The 25040-nt window shown below is 37.7% G+C and overlaps 1 protein-coding gene across 2 annotated transcripts in view; it reads left to right on the top strand.

The window, feature by feature from the left end:
* Positions 1-25040, top strand: part of MYPN (myopalladin) — a 70263-nt gene that overhangs the window by 30629 nt on the left and 14594 nt on the right. For both annotated transcript variants that reach the window (XM_077778619.1, XM_077778620.1), the window contains exons 6-14: positions 3441-3582; positions 5417-5440; positions 8685-8801; positions 9259-9631; positions 16445-17035; positions 17411-17549; positions 22448-22669; positions 23846-23995; positions 24944-25026. In XM_077778619.1, the coding sequence (XP_077634745.1) occupies positions 3441-3582; positions 5417-5440; positions 8685-8801; positions 9259-9631; positions 16445-17035; positions 17411-17549; positions 22448-22669; positions 23846-23995; positions 24944-25026 (1841 nt within the window). The remainder of the gene's footprint in view (positions 1-3440; positions 3583-5416; positions 5441-8684; positions 8802-9258; positions 9632-16444; positions 17036-17410; positions 17550-22447; positions 22670-23845; positions 23996-24943; positions 25027-25040) is intronic.

Genomic DNA, 25040 nt, shown 5'->3' with positions numbered 1-25040 from the left:
TCAAGGGGTAAAAGCGTCCTCAAACAAACCTTTAGCCATAAAAACTCCTTTGATCCAAGTCCAGGCTAAAGCACTATACACATTCACTTGCAGCTTCTCTCTCCCAAGGTGCACAAATATCAACTGGATTTAAAAAGGAATAAAATGGCAGTATGAACCTTATCACTGACATCTTTTAACCAATAAGGCAGATGTCCTTTCTTAAGGATTTTCCCTGTATTATATTTGCGGGTATATATCGACTAAGCAGAAACTATGTACTCTCGACTCACATACTTGGTACAAAGCAGTCACATAGTGATATTTATTCTGTGGTGAATAACTTCTATTTCAGCTAAATAAGGAATTATTGTTTTCATTGCATTGTGGCTTTAGACTATCTTTTAGGAGGAATGAGGAGGTGGGAAATCCAGTATCAAATGACTGTGGAAGAAATGCTTCTCGAGGTTCTGTGTTGTCAAGTCACCCTACAAAGAATGTCTTCCAAGATGATCAGTATGGTGATGACACACAAGACAGATTTGCACTTTGAATATTATTTACCTCAGGAGGTTATAGACCCTTAGTTCTAGTGACTTTAATCCAAATCCATAATTCCTAGTTAAGACTAACTTAATCTCTGCTAGTTAGGGAATGTCTCATTTGTCTTATTTGTCTTCAGTGAAGTCATAATGAATATGATCAGGCCTGCAGACATTTTGCCGTTAGTAACAGCCTAAGACCAAAACGTACTCCCGTGTTGAACAGGAGTTCAACTATGTTTTTGTTTTTGCACTTGCACTATGTTCAAATGGTGTAATTGGTTTGGACCCTGATATGAACCAGTTCCTTCTGATAAGACTTTTGTAGAAAAGCACAGTTTTCATCAATAATAACTATCATCATCCTTCAAACTATGACTTTCAACAATTTTTTCTTTTTTTCTTTTTTTAATGTTTTATTTATTTCTGAGAGAGAGAGAGAGAGAGCATGAGCAGGGGAGGGTCAAAGACAGAGGGAGGCACAGAATCTGAAACAGGCTCCAGGCTCTGAGCTAGCTGTCAGCACAGAGCCCGACGCGGGACTTGAACCCACGAACTGCAAGATCATGACCTGAGCCCAAGTCAGACGCTTAACTGACTGGGCCAACCAGGCGCCCCTGAACGACTTTTTCTAAGTGGCTTCTAAGACGACCCTTGACATCTCTGTTACTGAGTATTGATGATCTATCAGCTGGAATGAGGTTCCACCTCATACCACAGACACTTAACAGGCATATTACATACACTATAGTATCTGAGGTATCTTGGTTAGACTCTTAAATAGAACACAGGCCTTGACCTTCAATGTCACGTGAATAATTACAACCAACTAATGTTGGCCTCAATTGAGCAATGTATTTTCTCAAGGATATCCTTTTGCAAGCAGGGTTTTGTAATCTCTACCGATTGAGAATTGGCTGATATATCTGAACTGAACTGCAGAACATATGAATTGAGCTCATTCTTCTTACATTCATTTAAAAAGTATGCCATATTTTGGGTTGCCCAGGTGGCTCAGTCTGTTGAGTGTCCAGCTTCGGCTCACGTCATGACCTCATGGTTTGTGAGTTTGAGCCCTACTTCAGGCTCACCGCTATCAGTTCAGAGCCTGCTTGGGATCCTCTGTTTCTTTCTCTTTCTGTCTCTCCCCTGATCACACACTCTCTCTCTCTCTCTCAAAAATAAATATTTTTAAAAAAAGGGAGAGATGCCATATTTAATTTGGTTTGGTTTTCTAATTTGTTTGCCTCAAGGAATGAAACTCTATTTTGTATGAATCCACAGAGATGTCCGACTGCCACTAAAGCTTTCAATAGGCCTCAAAGCTGCCATGTTAACACAGAATTTGCTCAAATGTCAGGGTAGAAGCATATCCACAGCTTGCCCTGAGCACCCAGCACTCCTTGATATTCCCTGATTACTAAGAATATTTCTTTCTGGTCACTAGAAGATGTTGTTTAGGCTATACGAAGAATAATGAGGGTTTTTAAAAATCAAATAGTTCCTCATTAATTCAGAGATCCCTCTGTGCAAATCTCATCTTGAATTACTTAAGCAACGTTAGGAGTGCAAAAAGAACAAAACACTAATGTTGATCTACGCTGCCCCCTAGCTTTCAAAATATCACCTTATGCACCTCTAAGGTAAAAGTCATGTACTATATATAGCTAAAGTTGTGTAGTTATCCCCTATATTCCTTAGACAAATGCCATAAATATGATGGGACCATGCCATAAATATTATGGGACCATGCCATGCACAAACTTTCATAAATTGTACATAAAATAGCTACAAATAATCACAGAATATTTATGAGTGAATGACAAAAGAAAAAATAAATAAATAAAACACCAGCTTTCCCCTTCTCTTATGCAAGAGCCCATATTTCCTTAATACAGACCCCCAAATTGTAATAATATCAAGCTTTGCATCATTTGTTTCTAACAGAGCTTGTGGAGGAAGTTAATCATAACCTTTCCATGTTTATAATGTTTGGGCTAACATGAAAAACAAAAATGTGCCACACACACGCCTAAGAATTTCATAATCAAATGAAGTACCAACTACAAAAATGAATGTGTGACTTTAAGCTCACAAATCATGAGTGAAAGACTGATTATGAATGGAAAATGTGAGTTCCATTTTCCCAGAGAGTCTATTATAGAATATGTTGATATGCTATCAGTCAAAGTGGCTTTGGAAACCTTGTTTCATGGATGTGTGGAAAAGCATTCAGTGATACCTTCACAAAATTACAACATATTTTTTATGATATAAGACTCCATTTGTGACTATAATTTTAAAGAGATTGTCATTATTTTTATCCCTCAACAGATCATTGAAGCTATACTGTAAAGAACACATAAGGAAAACAAGATAACACAATGAAAGACAATTTCCAGGACTACAGTATGTAAACAGGGCAAAGCAGGCAAATAGAGTCAGTTACTTGAGCCACAGAGATGTCCCGCCTCATGAATAGTGACATTTTTGTGTGGAAAAATACATTGCCCCCATGCTGACTACACCTAATAAGATATTCCTGCAGATTTCTTAAATTGTCATTATTTCTGGAAAACAAAATCCACCTGGGCATTTAAGAACAGAGGTATTTTACCAAAATCAGCATTTTTGCAAACTCTCAAAATGTTTCACTTAGTATTTAATAAAGTTGTCTGGTACAACAACAGAGAGGAAAAGGAAGAGGATAGTGAGGGTAAAGATTTATATGGGCCCAGATGATTGATTCTATCTTCAAAATAGACTCAATGAATATCCACAGAATTGGAGCTGCTGGAGATGTAGATTTGGAGAAAAACCAAATGTGAAGGCAACAGTATATGTTTCTAAAATTCAGCACTGGAGCTAGATTCCAAAAATGTACACTCTTTGGTTTTAACAATATTCTTTTCATTATAGATGTTACAAAATTTATCAGCCTCTGAAGGTCAGCTGGTTGTCTTTGAATGCAGAGTCAAAGGAGCTCCATCTCCTAAAGTTGAGTGGTATCGAGAAGGGACCCTGATAGAAGATTCTCCAGATTTTAGAATTTTACAGAAGAGTAAGTTGATACTTTCAAATTATTTTTCTGATAATTTTCCTAAATTTATTATATTCAATTACTTCTATAACTTTTAAGCAACGAATTTGAAATATAATTAAAAGAATAAAAGAAAAATTAATGGTACTCATAATTCTCCAAATTAAACCCTATTAATATTTTGTTTCATATTCTCCAAACATTTCATACACTTTTTTGTAAATTGATTTTTTACCCAGCATTTCATGAACATCTTTTCTTGTTAATAAATATACTTTCTTTTAAAAACAAATCAATACAAAAATAAATAAATAAATCAGTACAATCAATTTTATATTATTTAATCTCCTGTTGACATTGAGATTATTCAAAAAATTTTAATTTTATAAACTCCAATGCATGTAACAGAAAATATTTGGGAGTATCTATAGAATAAACAGAACTAGAATTGCTACTATAAATTTCAATGTATTTAAAGCCTTTTTTAGGCTTTTAGCATATATATATAGAGAGAGAGAGAGAGAGCCAAAATGCCATCCCAAAAGGTTAAACTAAATTGAGGATAATCACATAATTGATCGCCCAATCTGGGACACTTTGAAAGTGGAAGAGGGGCACCTGGTTGGCTCAACAATAGAGCATGTGACTCTTAATCTCAGGGTTGTGAGTTCAAGCCCCACGTTGGGTGCAGAGATAAAAATAAAATCTTTAATTAAAAAAAAAAGAGATTCCAGGAATAAAACAGGCCTATCCCAAATGTACTGGGACATGGGTAGCCATATTTATTCCATACAACCAGCAATATATGGGAATGCCATTTGTCTCATGCCTTCACCAAACAATGAGTATTAAACATTTTTTAAATCTTCACTAATTTTATAGGCCTGAAATGGGAGCACTTGTTTTCATTTATACTTCACTAAATAGATGTAGGGTGGAGCTTTTTCCATGTTTATTGGGTTTTTGTATTCCTTTATTTTAAAATTACCTGTTCATATCCTTTGGTTATTTTCATATTGAAGTTCTGTTCTTTTTTATTATAAGCATTATTTATATATTCAAGTGGTTAATTCTTCTTTTTCTTATCATGTAGTGTTTTCGCCTTGACCCGTTTCAGTCATAAAATACATTGAAATTTGTTTGCTTTTTTGTTAATTTGTTTCTGCCTATCACTGATGTATGAATCAAACTATCAGGTTTAACAGCAGTAACAGCAACAATAATATAATCCGAATACTATTTAAAATGAGAAAAAAAACTTGAATAGTTGTATCAGTGTAGAAGGTCATAACTAAGTTCAACAACTCTTACTGAATGCCTGTAATTAAACACCATGGTATTCAGTAACATGCTGGCATTTTCACCAATGTCAAAGAATTCTAAGACAAAGACCCTGCCCTCTTGTTATTTATCCTGAGGCTCTTAATATTAGAAACTGTAGAGCAGGAGGTACAGTCTACATTTTATTAGGATGTGAGAACCCAAAGCCAATAATGAGCTCTTTGTTTTAGATAAGGCTGAATGGGTACCAATAAAAGTAAGTCATTCCTAAATCCCTAACTCGGTAACTTTTCCCCACCTAAGGCTTTATGTGTCCCAAGTGGAATCCAGGTATGTCCCAAAATACAGCAACAGCTTGTAGTAAGCAGCTCTCTTGTGACCCTGCACAGTTGCCCTGGCCCTGTTGAGGTCAATGGTGCTTTCACATTTCATTATACTTTCACATTTACAGATTAACCTTATTAGATCACTCATGAGTATACAAGAGACTGAGATTCTGTTGGAAGCTTCTGATGAAACTATAGCCTCTCCGTAAAACAAATGCTTAGAATCTTTTCATTTGTTTTTCTTTTAGAACCACGATCCATGGCAGAACCAGGTAAGGATCATTTTAACTTTGTTAGCATGTGATCTGTGATTTTACATACATATAAATATACACACATAAATCAGTGATTTTATAGTATTATATAAATAATAAAACATTAGAGTTACACCAGTGTCAAGAAAAAAATGAAAAATAAGGTTTTAGAGAAAAAATTCCAACCAACTCTAGCTATTACTGAAGGAGAAGGAAAGGAGGGAAGCACATGAATATTTGAAATTTATATCTGATACTGAATATGAATGCAGATAGTTCTTGGTTATTGAGGGATGTTTCTTGAGAATATTTTCTGTCTTTCTTTGGCTCCTACACATGACCTCCCAAAACTGGGCAGAGCAATTTCCATGATGCTAGATCAACTCCAATTCCACAACTTACGTGTCTCAAAACTTACCCATCAGGTTTTGAAATCTGTAGAATCAACAACATGTCCATGATGTTATTAGATTTGGTTGGGAAGATACAAAAATGACATGGGAGTGACAGTAGGTGAAGCTCTTACTTCCAGAAAACACAAGTTATTCACAAGCCACAGCATAAATACCTGAAAGTCCTCTCTGTAATTACCCTGGGAAATTAGATTGTATTTGTAACCCTGGGTAAGAATGATGGTTTGGGATTTTATTATTATAGTTCTCTCTTGTGCCAACTGAATGGAAAGGCATTCCAGAAGTAAACATTGAACATCCATATTGCACAGTCCTACACTAGGTCCTTGGGGATACATAGCAAAGACTAGAGCAGTCTTACTGTTGCATTGCTTGAACTGAAGTGGTATTTTTCCCTTTGAAAATATCTCAGGTTTTTGGGACACCTGGGTGGCTCAATTGGTTAAGTATCTGACTTTTTTTTTTAATTTTGTAATGTTATATTTATTTCTGAGAGAGAGAGAGAGAGAGAGAGAGCGTGAGCAGAGGAGGGTCAGAGAGAGAGGGAGACACAGAATCTGAAACAGGCTCCAGGCTCCAGGCTCTGAGCTAGCTGTCAGCACAGAGGCAGACATGGGGCTCGAATCCACAAACCATGAGATCATGACCTGAGCCGAAGTCAGACGCTTAACCGACTGAGCCACCCAGGCGCCCCAAGTATCTGACTCTTGATTTCATCTCAGGTTATGATCTCGGGGTTCATGAGATGGAGCCCCAAGTTGGGCTCTGCACTGGGCATGGAGTCTGTTTAAGATTATCTCTCTCCCTCTCTCTCTGCCCTTTGCACACATCCCCTCTCTCTCTCAGATAATGAAAGAAAGAAAGAAAGAAAGAAAGAAAGAAAGAAAGAAAGAAAGAAAGAAAGAAAGAAAGAAGAAAGAAAGAAAGAAGAAAGAGAGAGAGAGGAAGGAAGGAAGAAAAGAAAATATTTCAGGTTTTGACACTTTCATCCAGAGTAGAGCAGACTTTTCCAACACAATTTCATACACAAAATCATTTCAGAGTCACCCAAAAGGGTCCCTTCCCAAAACAAGTCCTGCCTTTCCCAGCTCTGTGGTCTAAATTTCATAGCCAGAGACTTCTTCCTCTATCTTGTATATGTAAATATCCCTTTGGACACAGTATTTTATCAGGCACCTACAGTGTGAATAAATTTATCTGATCATTTTCTGAAAGTGGTTCCTGAAAGCTGAGAGTATAAATGTTTGGGAAGGGGAACAGAGAGAAGAAAGCATAGGCCAAGGACTCAGAAAAAGGACAGAGAGACACAAAAACTAACTTTGCCTCTCCATCATTTAAGATTCTTAAGCAGCAGATGAAGAAGACCCAACTAAAAGTGGCGTAAGCATTAAGTAAAATATATTTTCTCACATAGCAAGATACCCTGAGAAATGGCAGTCTTGAGATTGGTTGAGTTAGCATCTCCGAGGCCATCATAGCTCATTTCCCATTCCACTATCTTCAAGGTTACTCATCCACCCAAGACAGCTGCTACAGTTTTGGGCACTGCAGATGATAACACTGCAGAGGAAAAAATAAGGAACAATGCTCCCTTTTGTTCTCTTCGAAGAGCAGGAAAACTTTCTTATAAACTCACCAACAGATTTTCTTATTTCACTGACTGGAATTGTGTGGTGCATGATATCACTTAGCAAGAATAGAGTTAATATGACTGGCTTAGCATGACCAATCATGGTTCACCACCTGCAACTGGGAGAGGCCGCGTTGCCCTGAAGCACATGACCACTTCAAAGAGGGTGGACAAAGCCAGAATTCTATTAGTCAGGAGAAAGATGAAGAGCTATGAAGCGGGTACTCAACACTGTCTGTTATGGCCTCCTGTCCAGTCTTCCTAGAGGCTGGCCAGCTAATTCAATTCCATTATCATGAAACAGTGAGATGCCAAGTCCCTCCTAATACAACCATGCTTTGGTTAAGTTTGTTTTTAGTGTCAGGTCTACTAAGTGGTATTTGATGGTTTATGCTACCATCTTATATTTCTCTTCATCAGCTGTCAAGGATTATCTAACCATAATAATATTTAGGCTATAATCACATGGTTCAATCTGGGCATCACTTTTGTAGTTATTCAAAGGGGGTTCATGCTGTATATTAAAGTAATCCATATGAATTGCTATAGCATTGCAAAGGGAAAAAATGCATTTGCTCTTCTTTCACCCAGAATTTCAAACTACTCCATCAGCTAATTACAATTAGCTCAGCAGACTGTTTCTTGTCCAGTTTTAAATTGTGGTCTTCATTTAAAATTACTTCNGAGGGGGGCGATGGGCATGGAGGGGGGCACTTGTGGGGATGAGCACGGGGTGTTATATAGAAACCAACTTGATAATAAACTATTTGTAAAATAAAAATTACCTCAGTGCAAAAGTTCTCCACAGGCATAATGAGAGACCAAATTTTAAAATGTTTTATTAATCATTTTATTTCACACAAATCTCCTGCTCTAACTCCTAACTTGTTTTTTCAGTTTATAAGTTTATTGTTTCTCAGTTCTATTTTTGTCATCTGGACTGATGATAAAAAATAGAAAATAATCTGAGAATTCACAATATATCAAGATATTATATTATCATAAAATCTTCTTGCCAATAGAACTTTTTGTTCTACATCCTTTGGTTAATTTAGCCTGCTCATCAGTCAATTCAATCAAGTAATTGGACTAATTATTTTCAAACAATTAATAGAATCAACTTCTTACGTTGACTTTTGTAGAATCATCACTTGATATCAGTAAATTTTGTAATTCCATTTCCATAACTGAGTAACCATTCTGTTTTACTGGCATTTAGAGGAGATTTGTACTTTGGTCATTGCTGAGGTGTTTGCAGAAGACTCTGGGTGCTTCACCTGTACTGCCAGCAACAAATATGGCACAGTGTCAAGCATCGCACAACTTGATGTAAGAGGTAAGGGCCCTTGAAACGCCAGATCATGACTTTGAATATGAGTAGGTAGCGACTGCATTATTCTTCTTTATTGGTTTTCTTATGAAGCTAGTTAGGTTCTCCTAAAAGAAATTTCCTTTCAGGGAAAGTGTTCTTATCCAATTTTTTCAATTTTTTATTGACCACCACCACTACCCATTATCCAACTGTTATCTATTCTGTTCCCTAAGAAAACATCTCCTTGGTATTATGTAAGCTTCTAATATTCTTTCCAAAATGGTACTTAGATTTTTAGTTTATTTTTTTCCTGTATTTGCACCATTTTTTAATGCCCCAGATTATGGTCATTGTTTTTGACAAGCATTCTTCCATTAGCATACTCATCTGGTTTGGATACATGCCCCCAGCTCACAATTATAATCCTATCTCGTCTTATTAAGGGGCACTAACAGCTCAGGTCCTGTTGTTGTCCTTTCAGGAAATGAAGACCTCAGAAATAATGGGTCTCTTCACTCAGCCAACTCCACCACTAACCTGGCTGTTATTGAGCAACAGCCATCCCCACCCAACCCAGAGCCTCCTTCTGTGGAACAACCCCCTAAACCCAAACTCGAAGGGGTTCTGGTAAACCATAATGAGCCCCGGTCCAGCTCAAGGATTGGGCTCCGTGTGCACTTCAACCTGCCTGAAGATGACAAAGGAAGTGAAGCATCTTCTGAGGGTGGCATGGTGACCACCAACCAGACCAGGCCTGATTCTTTCCCGGAGAGATTCAATGAACAGGCAGCAAAAATCTCTGAGCCTTCTTCACCCATCAAAGAACCCCCTCCAGTTCTGGCCAAACCCAAACTGTAAGTAAAAATTAGAATGGATGACCAAGGGTGCCTCTGAGCTTCTCTGAATCTGCCCTTAAAAATAATGGGGCNAAACTAATTTGACAATAAACTATTTGTAAAAAAAAATAATAATAATGGGGCTGAAAAACGGAATTAAGGAATGAGAAAATACACTTAGTTTTTAAAAAAATTTTAATGGTTATTTATTTCTGAAAGAGAGAGACAGAACACAAGTGGGGAAGGGGCAAAGAGAGAGTGAAAGATAGAATCTGAAGCAGCCTCCAGGCTCTGAGCTGTCAGCACAGAGCACAACGGGGCTCTAAATCACAAACCGTGAGATCATGACCTAAGCTGAAGTCTGATGCTTAACTGACTGAGCCACCCAGGCGCTCCAAGAAAATAGACTTTAAATGCTTTGCCAACCAGAAACCCTTACATCAATGTTAGTGTACCATCACTACCATCCTTACTGTTAAATATTCTACCTTTGAGAAATGTTACACATAATGTTACCCCTGAACTAGCTGATAAAGATGTTTGTCTAATGTTAGAGGGCTCCAGCTAAAGCACTTTCTACACTCTTTTTATAAACTCCTTTCTTGCATCTAATATTCCTTATAGCCTGTAATTTTATACCTTCTTCTCCCATTTCTGCTTCATCTAAAGCATTTGTAGTCATTATGGGAAACATATTTAGTACTTGTTCTTTGCTATGGCTAGATATTCTGTCGTAACCACAGTAGGTTTTGTATAAACATAATGGGGATGAAAGAGTGAAGAGTCATGATCTTCAGACTCCCCTCGGGGCCTGATGTGTTGTCACCCTAACCCCCTAGAGAGCCTCCAGTGGAACCATCTTGCAATGTTTAATGTTCATCCATTACAAAGCAAACACAGAACATGATACTACTACTGTGTTCTGTTTGGTCCACACGTCAAAATTTTTAAAATTATATTTATAATTACATAAATCTTTAAATGTCAACATTAAGATTTATAGTAACAGTGCTCCCATCATGAGTTTCTCAGTGCAGAACACAAGATGTTCATTAGAGGCAAGTCATGTTTAGTTTTATATTCTTTTCACTATCACATAAGGCAAAATTCTGGGAATGAAATAGAATGTTATGAAACATGCCTCTTGGAAAAAGCACATCCAAAAATGTCTCTGTCCCCTGAAGGTCCTGCTGGCCATAGGAAATGGGAATCCAGTAAAGTAAAAAGAGGGAATGGGTTATTGTAGGGAAATAGGCAAGAATGGAAAACAAAAGGCAGCCTGGAGAATCCCTGCCTGGAGAAGGGTAACCCAAGCCTCTGTCCACCACTCACTCTCTGTCTTGAGCACCTCCTTGTTTCTTCTTTGCATATCCTCTCTTCTCTCTTTGGAGACTCATCAATTCCTACCTGGCCCATCGTGGCATATTTTGTGTCACGTTCTACAATTTGTATCAAGTTCTACTGATAATTAAATCATTCATAGCAGTTCAATTCCAAATACAAGCTGGTCCAGCCTGGTCAGGTGCAGAGAGAAAAGAAGAGTCAAATGGACGGAATCAGAACAGTGAAGGGCAGCAGGGTGGGGATTTGGATTTTTCAGAAAAAGGAATTTTGGGAACAGGTAACCCAAAACAATTTCCTTCGTAAGGCCTCCTCTTATCCAGGGGCTGTTCAGGGGCTCTTAGGTATGTCAGTTAGGATTACGTTTAGTTTCATGTTGCAGAAAACCCAAACAAATGGTGGGTTAAATACATGAGTGTTTTTCTCTTAAATAAAGGAATTACATGAACAGTCTAGAGCTGTTATAGTGGCTCCATAGTCATTGACAATCCAGTCTCCTGTCTTTCTGCTTTGCCACCTTCAGCACTGGCTTCTTCTCCAAGTCCCTTCATGGTTCAGGATGGCTGATGATAGTCTAGTCATCACATCTGATTTCAAGCTACAGGAAGGGCAAATGTGTGAAGCCCTGATGTCAGACTCCTTCCAAGGAGCCTTCTTAGGTCTTACCCAAAATCTTGTGCTTGTATCTCATTGGCCAGAACTTAGTCACATGGTATACTAAATGCAAAAAAGACTAGGAAGTGTAGTCTTTGGCTGCATATATTGCCTCCTTGAATAAAATCAAACTCTTTTACGAAGGGAAGAATTAAGTAGTCAGCCAGCAGTATCTGCCACATGAGACTTTCAATAAATATAATAATTCTTTGTACTAAGTTATGTAGTGACACCCTCTACAGATCAAGTCCTCAGCACTATATAATTCTTTATTCTTTTTTGCCTTCCTTAAGTTTTCTCTTCATTGTGTGTATATAGGTTTGTATTCGTAGAGGTATGAATATATACGTTCATGTGCACACGCACACACACACATGAGTTCTTTCTAAACCCATATGTCTACAATCTTTTCTTACTGGTTTTGACTTCTTTGGTTTTAATCTTTTAGGTTTTGCAGTAAAATATATCAAGTCGCTGAATAATCTTCTTGAGGATACAATTTTCTGCTTGTTCCTTCAATTTGCCATCATATAGAAAATAGACATAATCCTTACAGATCTTAAAAACTGCAAAGGAAAGAGAAACTGTCATTTTTAAACACTGTATCTTCAAAGCCTAAATAACGCAGACTTTGAAATTTTCAACTTGATTCAAGCTGTCTGGAGCAGTGAGTCTTCATCCTGGCTACACTGTAGAATAAAATGTGGAGCTTTTAAAAAACATTTATGCCTTCCATCCCAACTGAATCAGAATCCCTCCACAGCCTATTTAATGTTTAGCCAGTTTGGAAACTACTGATCCAAAGTTGGAGAGTCTAAGTTAGAACTCTTTATCACTCCACCCCATCCCATACACCCATCCCACCACATTCAGGAAACAACAATAATTTACACTTAAAGTGAGTAAATGTCAGACAAATATCAGAATGTACTAGAAAAGCCTATGTTTGGAGGACAAGTGTTTCTTTAAAGCAGTAGTTCTCAGTCCCAGTTGCATGCACAAACCACCTAGAGCCTTGCTATTCACAGCACTAGCATCACCTGGGTGCTTGATAGAAATGCAGACTCTGAGGTCCCATGCCAGCCTTGAACCAGAAGCTGGATGTGGGGGCAAGGAGGGCAGTATCTGTGTTTCAACCAGCCCTCCAGAGGCTTCTGAGGCTTACTAAAGTTTCAGAATGACTGACCTACACTTAAAAATATAACAATAACTAAACCTGGATCTTTTCCCCTGCCGGTTGACCCTCTGGGCAATGGTGCCTAAATATTCTTTTGTCTCTTAGTAATTCTCTTGGTGATTCTGCCAGCATAGTAGCCACTGGTAAAACCACAGCTGAAAGCCAATTGCAGAGACATATTTACTCAGAATTAGTTATCCTAATCAGTGATGTGCTGGCAAACGTTTTAACAACGGATGGAGACGGGAAAGCCCTGATTTCTAGCATTTGCCAATTTTCTCCCACCGTATTCTATTTCAGGCTGCTAAAGCAAGGTCATTGAACCAGGAATTGGAATGAGATGTGCACAATCTGCTCTCCAGAGCAATTGAGAGCTGGCTCCATCTAGCACACACTGCCCAAAATTTTTGTTGCCAAAATTGCTTTCAAAAGTACTTAATACAGTATCTCAAGTTTGTTTTGTTTAGTCAATAAGCTTTTTTATCTCAACAGCTCAAAATCCCTAAGAAATTCTTTTGTATCCCAGAAACCACAAGAAGCATTCTTACAAATCTGAAACTCTAATCTTCATTCTTATAAATCTTTTTTTTTAATTTTTTAATGTTTTTTATTTATTTCTGAGAGAGAGAGAGAGAGAGAGACAACATGAACAGGGAAGGGTCAGAGAGAGAAGGAGACACACAATCTGAAACAGGCTCCAGGCTCTGAGCTAGCTGTCAGCACAGAGCCTGACGCGGGGCTCAAACCCACAAACCATGAGATCATGACCTGAGCTGAAGTCAGATGCTTAACAGACTGAGCCACTCAGGCGTCCCATTCTTACAAATCTTGAAACTGATACATATAGTTCAGAAACTAAAGAATAAAGTAGCCATCATTTATTGGTCACTTCTATGTTTTAGGTGATTTATCAATTCTCACAACAATGTTGAGATATTACTTACTCCTGTTTTATTTATGAGGGAATCGGGGTCAGAACAAGTCTAAAAACTCCCCCAAAGCCACACAGATAATGAGTGGCAGAGCCAGGATTAGGACCTAAGTCTGTCTGTCTGTAGAAACCATATTCTTGAGCGTTAGGTTTAGTTACATTGTGACAAAAGAGAAGATATTTACAGGTAACCAAGAGAGCCAAGAGATCTGCCTGGGTCCAAGAAAGCTTAATGTCAGCTTGAAAGCTAATAAAAGAAAGCTTGGGTATAAAGCCGACTTCAGAAATCCTCATAGCAACAACAAAAGAGCAGCTGAGCATATAGCAATTATGACAGGCTGTTACTTTGAATTAAAGACTCAGGATTTTTAGAACTAGTAGCCATTGTAATTAATTTTCCCTTCCTTTATTCTTTCATTGCACTTTGTACCTTCATTATTAAAGCAGTAGGTAAGTTCCACATGTTATCTGTAAATAACCAGTGGTTATTTATGTTATATGTATGTATAGTAATATTTTTGAGCCCTGAATAGTTCATACTACCTTGGGCATATTTATATCTCCTAAAGCGCCTAACAAAGTAAATACAGAAAATTCAATAAATGTTCATTTAATAATGGAATTGACACCTGATGTAATGAATAAGCTAATCCAAATAGCTGTTTTAAATCCCTTCTGAAACAAGACTTTTATAAAATGAGAAAAAGAAACCCTGTTCAAACAAAAACAGACATTTTTCTCAAATGAATTCTTCCAAAAACTTAGATAATCAAACAATTTGACACTGTATCTCACATATCATTATGTTTAAGGTTTGTGACCCTTTATAACCCAGTATGCTAAATTGAATAATTAGGGCTAACATGCCAGTGGAAGTCTTATTTAAAGTGAAAAGCTGGTTCTTAGGTTTTATTCAATGGGAATGAAAGGAAAATAAGAATCAATCAATACCAAATGATTTCCTGCCCCTTTTTATCATCCTTATCAATCTAAGATTACTTATTTGTCATATACTACTTTTTCTATTTCCATGGCCACAATAAAATATTTCTTCAATATCATAAGACTAAAATTTACTTACATGACTCTATGCAGAGATGTTCTGAAAACCATATAGCATTGTCTTCTGGATATAGCAATCACAGAATGTAACCTGATAAATATGAGATCTATTAAAAATCTAAAGATTTTTATATTTTCATGCCATTGGGAAAGTTAACACTAGTAGAAACTAGTAATTGTATATATTTTATATTTTCTAAGGATAATCTAATAAAGATTATCAGGTTGTCTTGATTGCTGAATCTTTCATCTGTGATGAAACAGAAAGGTTTAATTTTTCATTATATTGCTTTATTCTCTCAGTTTATACACTCGCTTCTAGAAAGGAGAGAGAGAAGAAAGTTACTGTACCAAGCAGCTAATGCTTTTGAATTCTTAGTTTATCTCAAAACAGGAATTTTCACAGATGAACAAAGTATGCACAGTATGTAGCATTTAACAGCAGATGGGAAGTTGACAGCACTTTTGTGAAGTTACTTTTCCATATATTATGTATCAGAAATGTTAATGAAAGGAAGGAGAAAGGTCTTTACACTCCAAGAATTCAGGATAATCAAGGTTTGGAGAACCTCCTGGTTCAGCTTTATTGCTGTTGGTATTGACTCTCCTGACAGTAGGAACATACAGAACCTTTCATTTTTAATAGATCTCATGTTCAGCAGATCTTCTATGTTCCAGAGTGACCTGTGTTTCCAAGAACATAAAATCATGGTGGACTTGAGACACCAAAGCCTCCCTTGTGGATCTTCCTATGGTTACTCACTCGAGAGTAAATTCTTCTAACCAGCAGTTTAGCAGCCCTGACAGCTCTATGCATAAATAATTTTTAGAGGTTTTCATTTTCCACTTTCTTTCTTAAAAAATAGCCATTTTGTTAAGATATATTAAATAGACTGTGAGACATAAGTCAAATCATATGATGCTTCTGTGACTCAGCTTCCTATAAAAGAAGAAAGTACTCCCAGCTGGATCTTCTTTCTCTTCTTAGGAACAAGAAGAGGCTAAGGCAATGTTTATATTTAGGGTGGCCATATAATCTACCATTCAAACAATGCTATTTTCAAGAGTAAAAGAGCACTATTAACGATTATGCCAGGAAAACAGGCATAAACCAAGGCTGCCCAGGATGTATCAGGTCATATGGTCCCCTTATCTGTGATGTTTTGTTGTTGAGAGAGGATGAGAAACACCAAGACACATCCCACGGCTTTATTAAGGTTTGCTTTAAAATGAGGCAAAATGAAGAATACAACACATTCAGTTACTTACATCAGTGTGTAGCTCACTGCCTTCTGTCCCGAGCTGAGATAGTCTGCTCCTATCAGAACTTTAAGCATTCCAAACAGAAGACCATTGTTTCTATTGCTTTTTTCTGATTTGTAAACATTCTAAAATTGGGCTGCTATGTTGCAGGGTCACAACACAAAGAATACAACGTGAATGATGCCTTTGGAGTTGTGCATTGTGGTGGCTCTTTCCCTTCTGACAATAAAACAGATTTAGAAAGGAGAAACAACTCACAAGGAATTAATTAGCTCATTTCTGGCAACTCTAGTTGTGTGTTCTGAATCAGTATAAAGTTGTAAACAGCCTGTCTGTACATTTTCTGATGGGTGAAGCCGATGGTGACGGATTTCCCCCTCTCTTTCCCTACTCTTGTGTGCAGTGATTCCAGCCAGCTACAACAGCTTCACAACCAAGTCTTACTGGAACAACAGCAGTTACAAAACCCATCTCCTTCATCTCCTAAGGAGTTTCCTTTCAACATGAGTGTTTTGAACGCTACTGCTTCCCCGGCGGTGACAATGTCCAGCAAGCAGGTGAAGCCCCCTTCATCACAGACTTTCAGCTTGGCCCGGCCAAAGCATTTCTTCCCCTCTACAAATACCACTGCAGCAACTGTGTCCCCTTCCAGCTCTCCAGTGTTCACCCTGAGCAGCACTCCTCAAACCATTCAGAGGACAGTGAGCAAAGAAAGCCTCTTAGTTTCTCACCCCTCCGTGCAAACCAAATCTCTAGGAGGAGTTTCCATCCAAAACGAGCCACCCCCTCCAGCTCCAATAGAGCCAGCACAACCGCCACTCACATTTGCCATCTCCAGTGGAAACCAGTTTCAGCCCCGCTGTGTTTCCCCAGCTCCCGTCTCTCCCACCAGCCGGATTCAGAACCCAGTGGCTTTCCTCAGCTCCGTTCTGCCTTCTCTCCCTGCCATCCCACCCACCAATGCCATGGGGCTGCCTAGAAGTGCACCATCCGTGTAAGTGTCATTAAGGTTTCTGAAGTAAAAGATGTCACTAAACAAAGGATTTATGCATAGAATAGTTTGGTCTGGGACAGGACTCTCATTTAGTGGATTCCGGGATAATCTTATCTCTTAGACACTAAGTGGATATTGAACACCTTAGAACAAAGGGCATGATTACATTAAATAATTTTTAACAATTTAAATATTGAAAACACCTCTACAAACACAGATTCTCTGTGCAGTGCTCAACTTTTGTATACAAGATGGCCTCCATAATGCCTGATGATTCCTAGTGTCTGACTGCCATTTCAGCCACTGTGATTTCTAGGCTTTTGGACATGGGCCAGGGTTTTTCATGGGTATGTCTGGTGTGAATTTATTTTACAGGCCATCACAGGGACTAATGAAGAAAAATACAAAGTCTCCCCAACCAGTGAATGATGATTACATTCGTGAAACTAAGAATGCAGTGATTCTAGACTTGGGGAAAAAAATGAATTTCAGTGATGTCAGATCAAACCAGCAGGTAAGATTGTCGGTCTCAAATGGTTTATTGGAATTTCATCATAAGAAATTTAATTTCATTTAATTCAGTCCTTGGATGGTCAGGTCACAGACCTCAGTGAGGTTGACCTTGTAGTCTTAGAAGGTAGAGCATAGGTTAATCAATAGTCATATAGGAAAGTCATCCACATAGATCTATAGTTCTTGATTACCCCAGTAGTTCAATTTAACTGTTTATATGTGTTTATGTAGAATGGAATATGTCAAAGAAGGAGACTAGATGGTCTGTTGGCCGTGTAGTAATCCTCAGCTAAGTATTGGTGAATATCACCACATCTTTGAACTACTTCAGTATATAAGAAGATCTAAACTTAAAGGAGCTCTGGGACTTCACGCTGTCCTTTATCTTACTCCTACAGTCTAATGTGCTAGAGGTCTGCTCACCAGCTCCCCTCATTCTTCATATTAGGTTGAATCATGTGAAATGCACATTAGCCAATATCCTGTAGTTCAACCCGTACCACTCCTTGCTTACTAGTAAGTGCTCACACCAAAGGAGAAAAAGGAAAGCCATAGGTGAGCATCAGATAAAAGAAAAATAGACTATTTTGTTATCTGAGCCATCTTTTTTTACATTTTATAACATGGTTAATTTTTAAATGTAGGTTTACATTTTAATAACCTAACTCTTGGTTTATTTTCCAAGGTGGGAACTGATCAAATCTATTATGAAACATAACATAAGATTTCAGCCAAAACTATATGACAAATATTGTGGAATTTGTGGCATAACTGATCCCCGGAAAAAGGCTCCAGATTTCCCCAACCATATGCTGTTTTCTTTAGTGTTTCTGTCTTTTACCTCCAGTGGAGCCATGGATATACAGTATTGTACAATTGTGCTATCTGTTGGGCAACTTTTACTAAGTAGATTCTCTTGAAAATGTGCTGCTTAAAATCTTTTTTAAAATTGACCTTAACTATTGAATTGAAGAACAATATTTAAGTTTATTACAACTGAGTATACATCTCACATGTTATTCCCCAGAACTACCTATGTTTCTGGGAGGCAACTATTCTTCTCTTCCATCTTCTAGATGAAGAAATGGAGGCACGGTTGTCAAATTGTCAGTGGTGGAACTAGAAGTAGAGCCCTCGTCTCCGGGACACATCACATTTTCCCTGAAACTCTGCAGCCTTTTTCAGTTTTATGACAATTACCCAAGTCCCATAAATGTGGCTCTGTCTGACACAGACTTGCTTTCCTATAATACTGTCATCACATTTGTGGTTGTTAGTCCTTCTAAGTGTCACAGAAATCAGAGCTGTGTTCAGCCTATGTCTTTTACTACCCAGAGAGGGAGCAGTTAGAATCCTGTAAAAATGATAACAGGCCAGCACACACCTGTTTGATTTTACTTTTATAGTTACTCTGTCGGTAGATCCATGTTAATCCACCACCCAACTCATGGCAAAGTAGGGTTTTTCTCCTAATTACCTGAAATGTGAGTACCTGTAAATACAAACTTGTATGAGTTGAGTGTCATAAACCTAATGAAACTCATTATTAAATTTCCATCATGAAATAACCTCATGGCTAATAACATGAGCAGTTTAAAAAGCATTTTACTACTGAATATCTGTGACATGCATCAGTGTTCTTCTGAGAATCATTACTCTGACAATTGCTTTGGTGGTTTAGTTACAGAATTGGTTCTAGACTGAGTTCTATGCCATGGATAAGAGAACCAAGCTGCATAAATGCAATTCAGGAGAAGAAGGTTCTAAGATGAAAAGCTTGCATTAGGTTGGTAGATTTTGATTCAAACCAAGTTTCGAGGAATAAAATAATGACCACTTTATAATACTGTCATTGTTGCCTTGGGAAATTATAGTGAAGATGTTGTGAAGATTGCAGTGTACTGTGGCCTGTTGGCTAGGGTTTAGAAAATTTGCTTAGGAGAGTGGAAAACAATCATAAAGAAACACTTACATATTGATAGCCATCTATACCCACAGTCTGGGGACCCGTAATCAAAATGATCAGTTTTTCTCTTTCCCATATTAGCCTACATATATGAGGGGGAAAGCAAATGATTTCTTATGAAGCATATGCATTTGTTTTGTTTTATTTTGCTTTGAAAACTTTTAGGTCCAGAAAGCTGGACTCTTTGGCCCTATTTTATTCCTAGCAAATGAAGAATAACAACCTCTTAGAGTACTTGTGTGGTCTAGAATTATCACATTATGCTGAGTATGAAAATAAATCTAAAGTCCTTAAACAATGAATATTGACTATAAACAATTTCCTCCCCAGAACTCAAACTTCTAAATTAATGTTTTAGAAAATGGGTTTTCTTTGACATATCTGAGAGAGGATTTAAACTTGGTTTCAAGAGGGGCACCTGGGTGGCTTAGTCGGTTAAGTGTCTGACTTTGGCTCGGGTCATGATCTCAAGGTTCGTGGGTTTGAGCCCCACGTCGAGCTCTGTGCTGACTGCCAGCCCAGAGCCTGGAGCCTGTTTCAGAGTCTGTGACTTCCTCTCTCTCTGACCCTCCCCTGCTCACGCTGTCTCTCTCTCTCTCCTAGAAATAAATAAAACATTAAAAAAAGTTTTTTAAATAAAATTGGTTTCAAGAAATTGAAACCAAGAAACATTTGATTTCTGTATTTCCTAAGTTCTAATTCTACACAATTTCAGGTGATAATAGGTATAAGACAGTAACAAGAGGAGATGAGTAATATGATTTAATAGCCTGAGAATACATCTTATGGGTCCTGAACTCAATTACTCTGCCTAACACTAAGGGTGGATGTATATCAGCCATGTGCTTCCAAATTCTATTTCAGGAGCATCCTAGTACCATCTCCAAGGAGCTCACCTAAATTATGAAATTATGGTTAATTAGAGTCACAAGCTTAACAAAAGGTCTCACTTTCAAACCAAAGGCATGGCTCTGGATGCCTCAAAGATGCACAAGTGGAACAAGTGATTGCCCCCCTCCATGTCATTCATGTATTCACTCATTCTTCATATACTCATTGAGCACGTGCCATGAAGCAGACCACTATTCCAGGTGTTGTTGATACAGTGAGAAGCAAGATAAACAAGATCTCTGCTCTTGTGGAGCTAAATTCTAATCCTTAGAGATATTCAATCATTCAATTAACAAGCAAACAAGAAATATACTAGAAATGTAGAGATTTAGAATGGGTAGTTAATTTAGATTAAGTGGACTGAGAAGCCTGCTTTCAGGAAGTGACATTTAAGCTTGATTGAATAAGGCAGAGAGAGGGAGTGATAGGAATTCAAGATAAGTCCTAGATTTAGGATTTAACTTGGTACACTCAAAATGTAGTCTGAGGACCTGTGACAGTCTGCAAGCTATCACCTCTTCACCTTGACATAAGAACAGGAACTGAGTAACTTTCAAGAAATTTTTATAGTGGGTGTCCGGGTGGCTCAGTTGAGCTCCCCCGACTCTTGATTTTGGCTCAGGTCATGATCTCACAGTTAGTGAGTTTGAGCCCTGCGTTGGGAAAAAGTCAGCACTGACACTGTCAGTGCAAAACCTGCTTGGGATTCTCTCCCTCTCCTTCTCTGCCCCTCACCCACTCATGTTCTCTCTCTCTAAATAAATAAACTTAAAAATATTTTTAAAGGAAATTTTATAGCAATTGGGAAGAGAAACTTTATACTTATTGAATATAATAATTTTGTACACCTCTTAAATTTCATTTTGCTAGCAATTCATTTTTATTTTACTTTACAAAACTACACATTGGAAACTTTTTAAAAACCTGGCTTTCACCAAAGACAGTGTGAGAAACATTGCTTAACTACTTAACTAAGCAGATGAATAGTGGCACCGTTTCCTGAGATGGGGAAGAGTAGGGTAGGAGCATCTCTTGGGGACAGAAATCAAGTTATGTTAAGATCATGTTAAATTTGAGATGTCCATTGAGCACCCAAGCCATGACATAGAATCAATCACTGGGTGTATGACTCTCATGACGTAAAGCAGGTCATCGGGTATATAAGTTCTGGGGAAAGACCAGGCTTGAAGATATGGATTTGGAGTCATCAGCATATGGAAGGTATCTAAAGCTGTGAGATAAGATGAAACCACCTACCTAGGATTAGGAGCTAACAAAAAGACTGATAAAGAAACAGAAGGAAAACCAATATGGTGTTGTGAAAACAAACAGAAGACAATGTTTCAAAAAGGAGAAAGTAGCCATCTTTGTCTAATGCTGCTTAGAAATCAGGTAAGAACAGATAAGTGACAACTGGATTTTGCAAATTTGGAGACCCTGACAATAGTAATCTCAGTGGCACAGTGAGAACATAAGCCTAATTGGAGTACATTAGCAAAAGAGTGACAAGGAAATGATCCCATAACAACAGAAAATTATTTCAAGTAGTTTTGTTGTGGTGGGAGTAGAGAGATGCAATGAAGATGGATATGGTGTCAAGGGAGATTTATTCAAGACAGGTTTCAGCAAGTATGCAGATGGGAATGTCCAGTAGAGACAGGAAATCGGTAATGCAAACATACAGCAGAATGCAGTTCAGAATACTTTTGCCATATTATCAAATAGGAAGTTCTACATATTGAAATAGACATTAATAGTAGTAATGGAAATTACATTCCATCTTCATTTCTCTACAGGATGCTACTGGGGCTCCATACTCAAGGTGAGGAATCAGGATTCACTCAGGCAGTTTGGGATTATAGTAGAGACATTGGCATCTCCTTTAGTGCTCCATGGTGAGGAACTGGAAATGGAACATTCCTGGTTTATTGGGTTTCCATGATGTAAATCTGAATCTTAAGAAGTTCTATCCTCAAGTTATACTGATAAACACCTTTCTCACCCATAGAACTAAAATTGAAGCATGTTTGCCATTTTGACAGGAGTACAAAATTTCAAGCTTTGAGCAGAGGCTGATGAATGAAATAGAGTTTCGCTTGGAACGTACCCCTGTTGATGAATCAGATGATGAAATCCAACATGACGAGATCCCCACGGGCAAGTGTATAGCTCCCATCTTTGACAAAAGACTCAAGCATTTCCGGGTTACAGAAGGCTCTCCAGTGACATTTACCTGCAAAATTGTTGGGATACCTGTTCCAAAGGTAGGGGAAGATGACCAGCCGTTTGTCCAACCAACAGCACAGAAGTGTAGACAGTGCCTTTGAGGAAGTCTTATCAGATTCTAGGGAAGAATCTACAGAGGGAATAAAAATCAATAGCAGAAAATTAACAAAGCCCAAATAATTTGACTAAAAAGAGACAGTCAGGAATAGGATCATTAAATAATTAGGTCAAAAATAAATCTGAATTATGGTTAAGTTAGAACTTTAATAAAAGTTTAAAATAAGCTTCTGAGTCATAATCCTCCATTTTGGGTTATTGATTCCCTCAACCACCAAACTCATCAAATAGATTTTTTCTTTTCTTTTTCTTTTCTTTCTTTTTTTTTTTAAGCATTTACTGAATACCCACAAAGTGCCTGTTGTTGCACAAAGTGAGCTATATTTGTATCATTACTATTAAGTTGGTAAATGCTGAAAATGTCATATCATTATCACTGGCTGCTGAAAAATCTTATGAGTCACCAGATTTTTTTGGCGATCAGCTGAGAGAAGGATTTACACCCGGTGTGGCTGTGGTAGGGGATCTCTCCACTCTACTTTCACAAACATTAGCATGGTGTTATCATGTATGGTTAGGTAACCAGGAAATGTCGAGGAGAACAGCTGCAATCAGTACTTTAACCCCGTTGTCTTTGAGAGATCTCCTTGATACATGCAGAACCCAAAATAGAGAAGATATTTATTAAATTTTAGCCAGATGAGAAATTTAATGAAATGGCCTCATTTCACTTGGTATAATAAACCATATTAACCTTTCAAGTAAGGTAAGCTACTGTAGACCTTGAGATCTGCAACTACAGAAGACTTGAGCTTATAAATAGGAAAAATTCAGCCTCCTGGTTTTCATTCTTTTGTCTCTGGAGACATGTCTGGTCCTTGTGGTAGCTTTTTAAGTAATTATGAAATACAATAAAAAGAGCCAAAAGCTTGATCTCAATCCTAAATTATACAGAATTTATGACTTAGGTACTCTATATGTACAAACTCAGGAGTATGTTATACAGTCATTTTAATATATTTTGTAATTGTTTTCTAAGTGCTTTATAAGGGATGGGTCATTTGTAGAGACGGCAATCTGCCCTTACCTCCCCCTACTCCCTACTTTAAAAGATGTACAGAACAGGGTATATTCTCCTTGATTATCTCTCATTGCAGGTTTACTGGTTCAAAGATGGGAAGCAGATTTCAAAGAGAAATGAACACTGCAAAATGAGGCGAGAAGGAGATGGGACGTGCTCTCTGCACATTGACTCCACCACCAGTGAAGACGATGGCAACTACACTATCATGGCTGCCAACCCCCAGGTGCGGAAGCAGGGTTCTGCGCTGTGCTGCAATCTGAAAAAGGAGCAACTGATGTCATTGTGAATGAGACCTTGAGAAGTGCAAGTTAATAAGAATTGCTGAGGAAAATGAATGAGAAGCATTGTGATTGTGTGTAACTAGAGTACAGTATCACAGCTTAAAAGACCAGTTAGCCATTGATGGGTCATTCAAGCCTTCAGACTTTCTCTGAAAGGACATTAGTAGTATCTGTTCACTGTGTCCCAGATGTATAGGACTAAATCTTATGCTTATCAACTCATTGATTCTCTTGAAAAGTCTATGAATCATTCTGTCAAAAAAAAAAAAAAGGATTTGTTTTTGTTCTTTAGAGAACACGCAAATTACTCCAAAAAGGCTTGTAAATATTCCTCAAATCCATTATGTCTTTTTAATTTTTTTTTTGGTAGAAGTTGGAAAGCCATAATCTTTCACTTTCCTTTTCTGAATGAGATCAAGGATCAAGACTTAAAACTCCCTCAAGAGAAATGACAAAATAAATATCTTCAACTAGTATTAGAACAGAAAATATAGAACTATAATTTCTACTCTCATCCACTCTTCTTATTAAAATGTTAGTTTTGAGGATAACCTCTATTGAGAAAAGTATAAAATACTTGGCCAGGGTCTCTGCATGTGGCTGCAGATAACGTTAAGTGCACAAGAATTCAAAACTTTTTACATCTGTGCTCTGTTCATTTCCAAGTTCAAAATGAAAGTCATCACATTATTCTTAAAAAAATTCCCCCTGTCATATTAACAATGATCTAAGGAGTCATATTTTATTGTTTTCATTCCCCACCCCCAAGTTTTCTTTCTCCTAATAGTTTGTCAAAAGGTTCATAATGTTCCAGTCCAGAAAAACTTACACAACCTGAAAGAAGTGTGGAATTCTTCTTATTTTTATTCTTGTTCATTTTTGTTTCTCAGGGGAGAATCAGCTGTTCTGGCCACTTGATGGTACAAAGTTTTCCCATTCGTAGTCGACTAACATCTGCTGGTCAGTCTCACAGGTAAAGAGAGTAAG

Source organism: Crocuta crocuta, unplaced genomic scaffold, assembly GCF_008692635.1.
Source record: "Crocuta crocuta isolate KB4526 unplaced genomic scaffold, BGI_CrCroc_1.0 scaffold167, whole genome shotgun sequence".
NCBI classification, from domain to species: Eukaryota; Metazoa; Chordata; class Mammalia; order Carnivora; family Hyaenidae; genus Crocuta; species Crocuta crocuta.
Note: the sequence above shows the minus strand (reverse complement) of the source record. Positions and strands in the feature narration are given on the sequence as shown.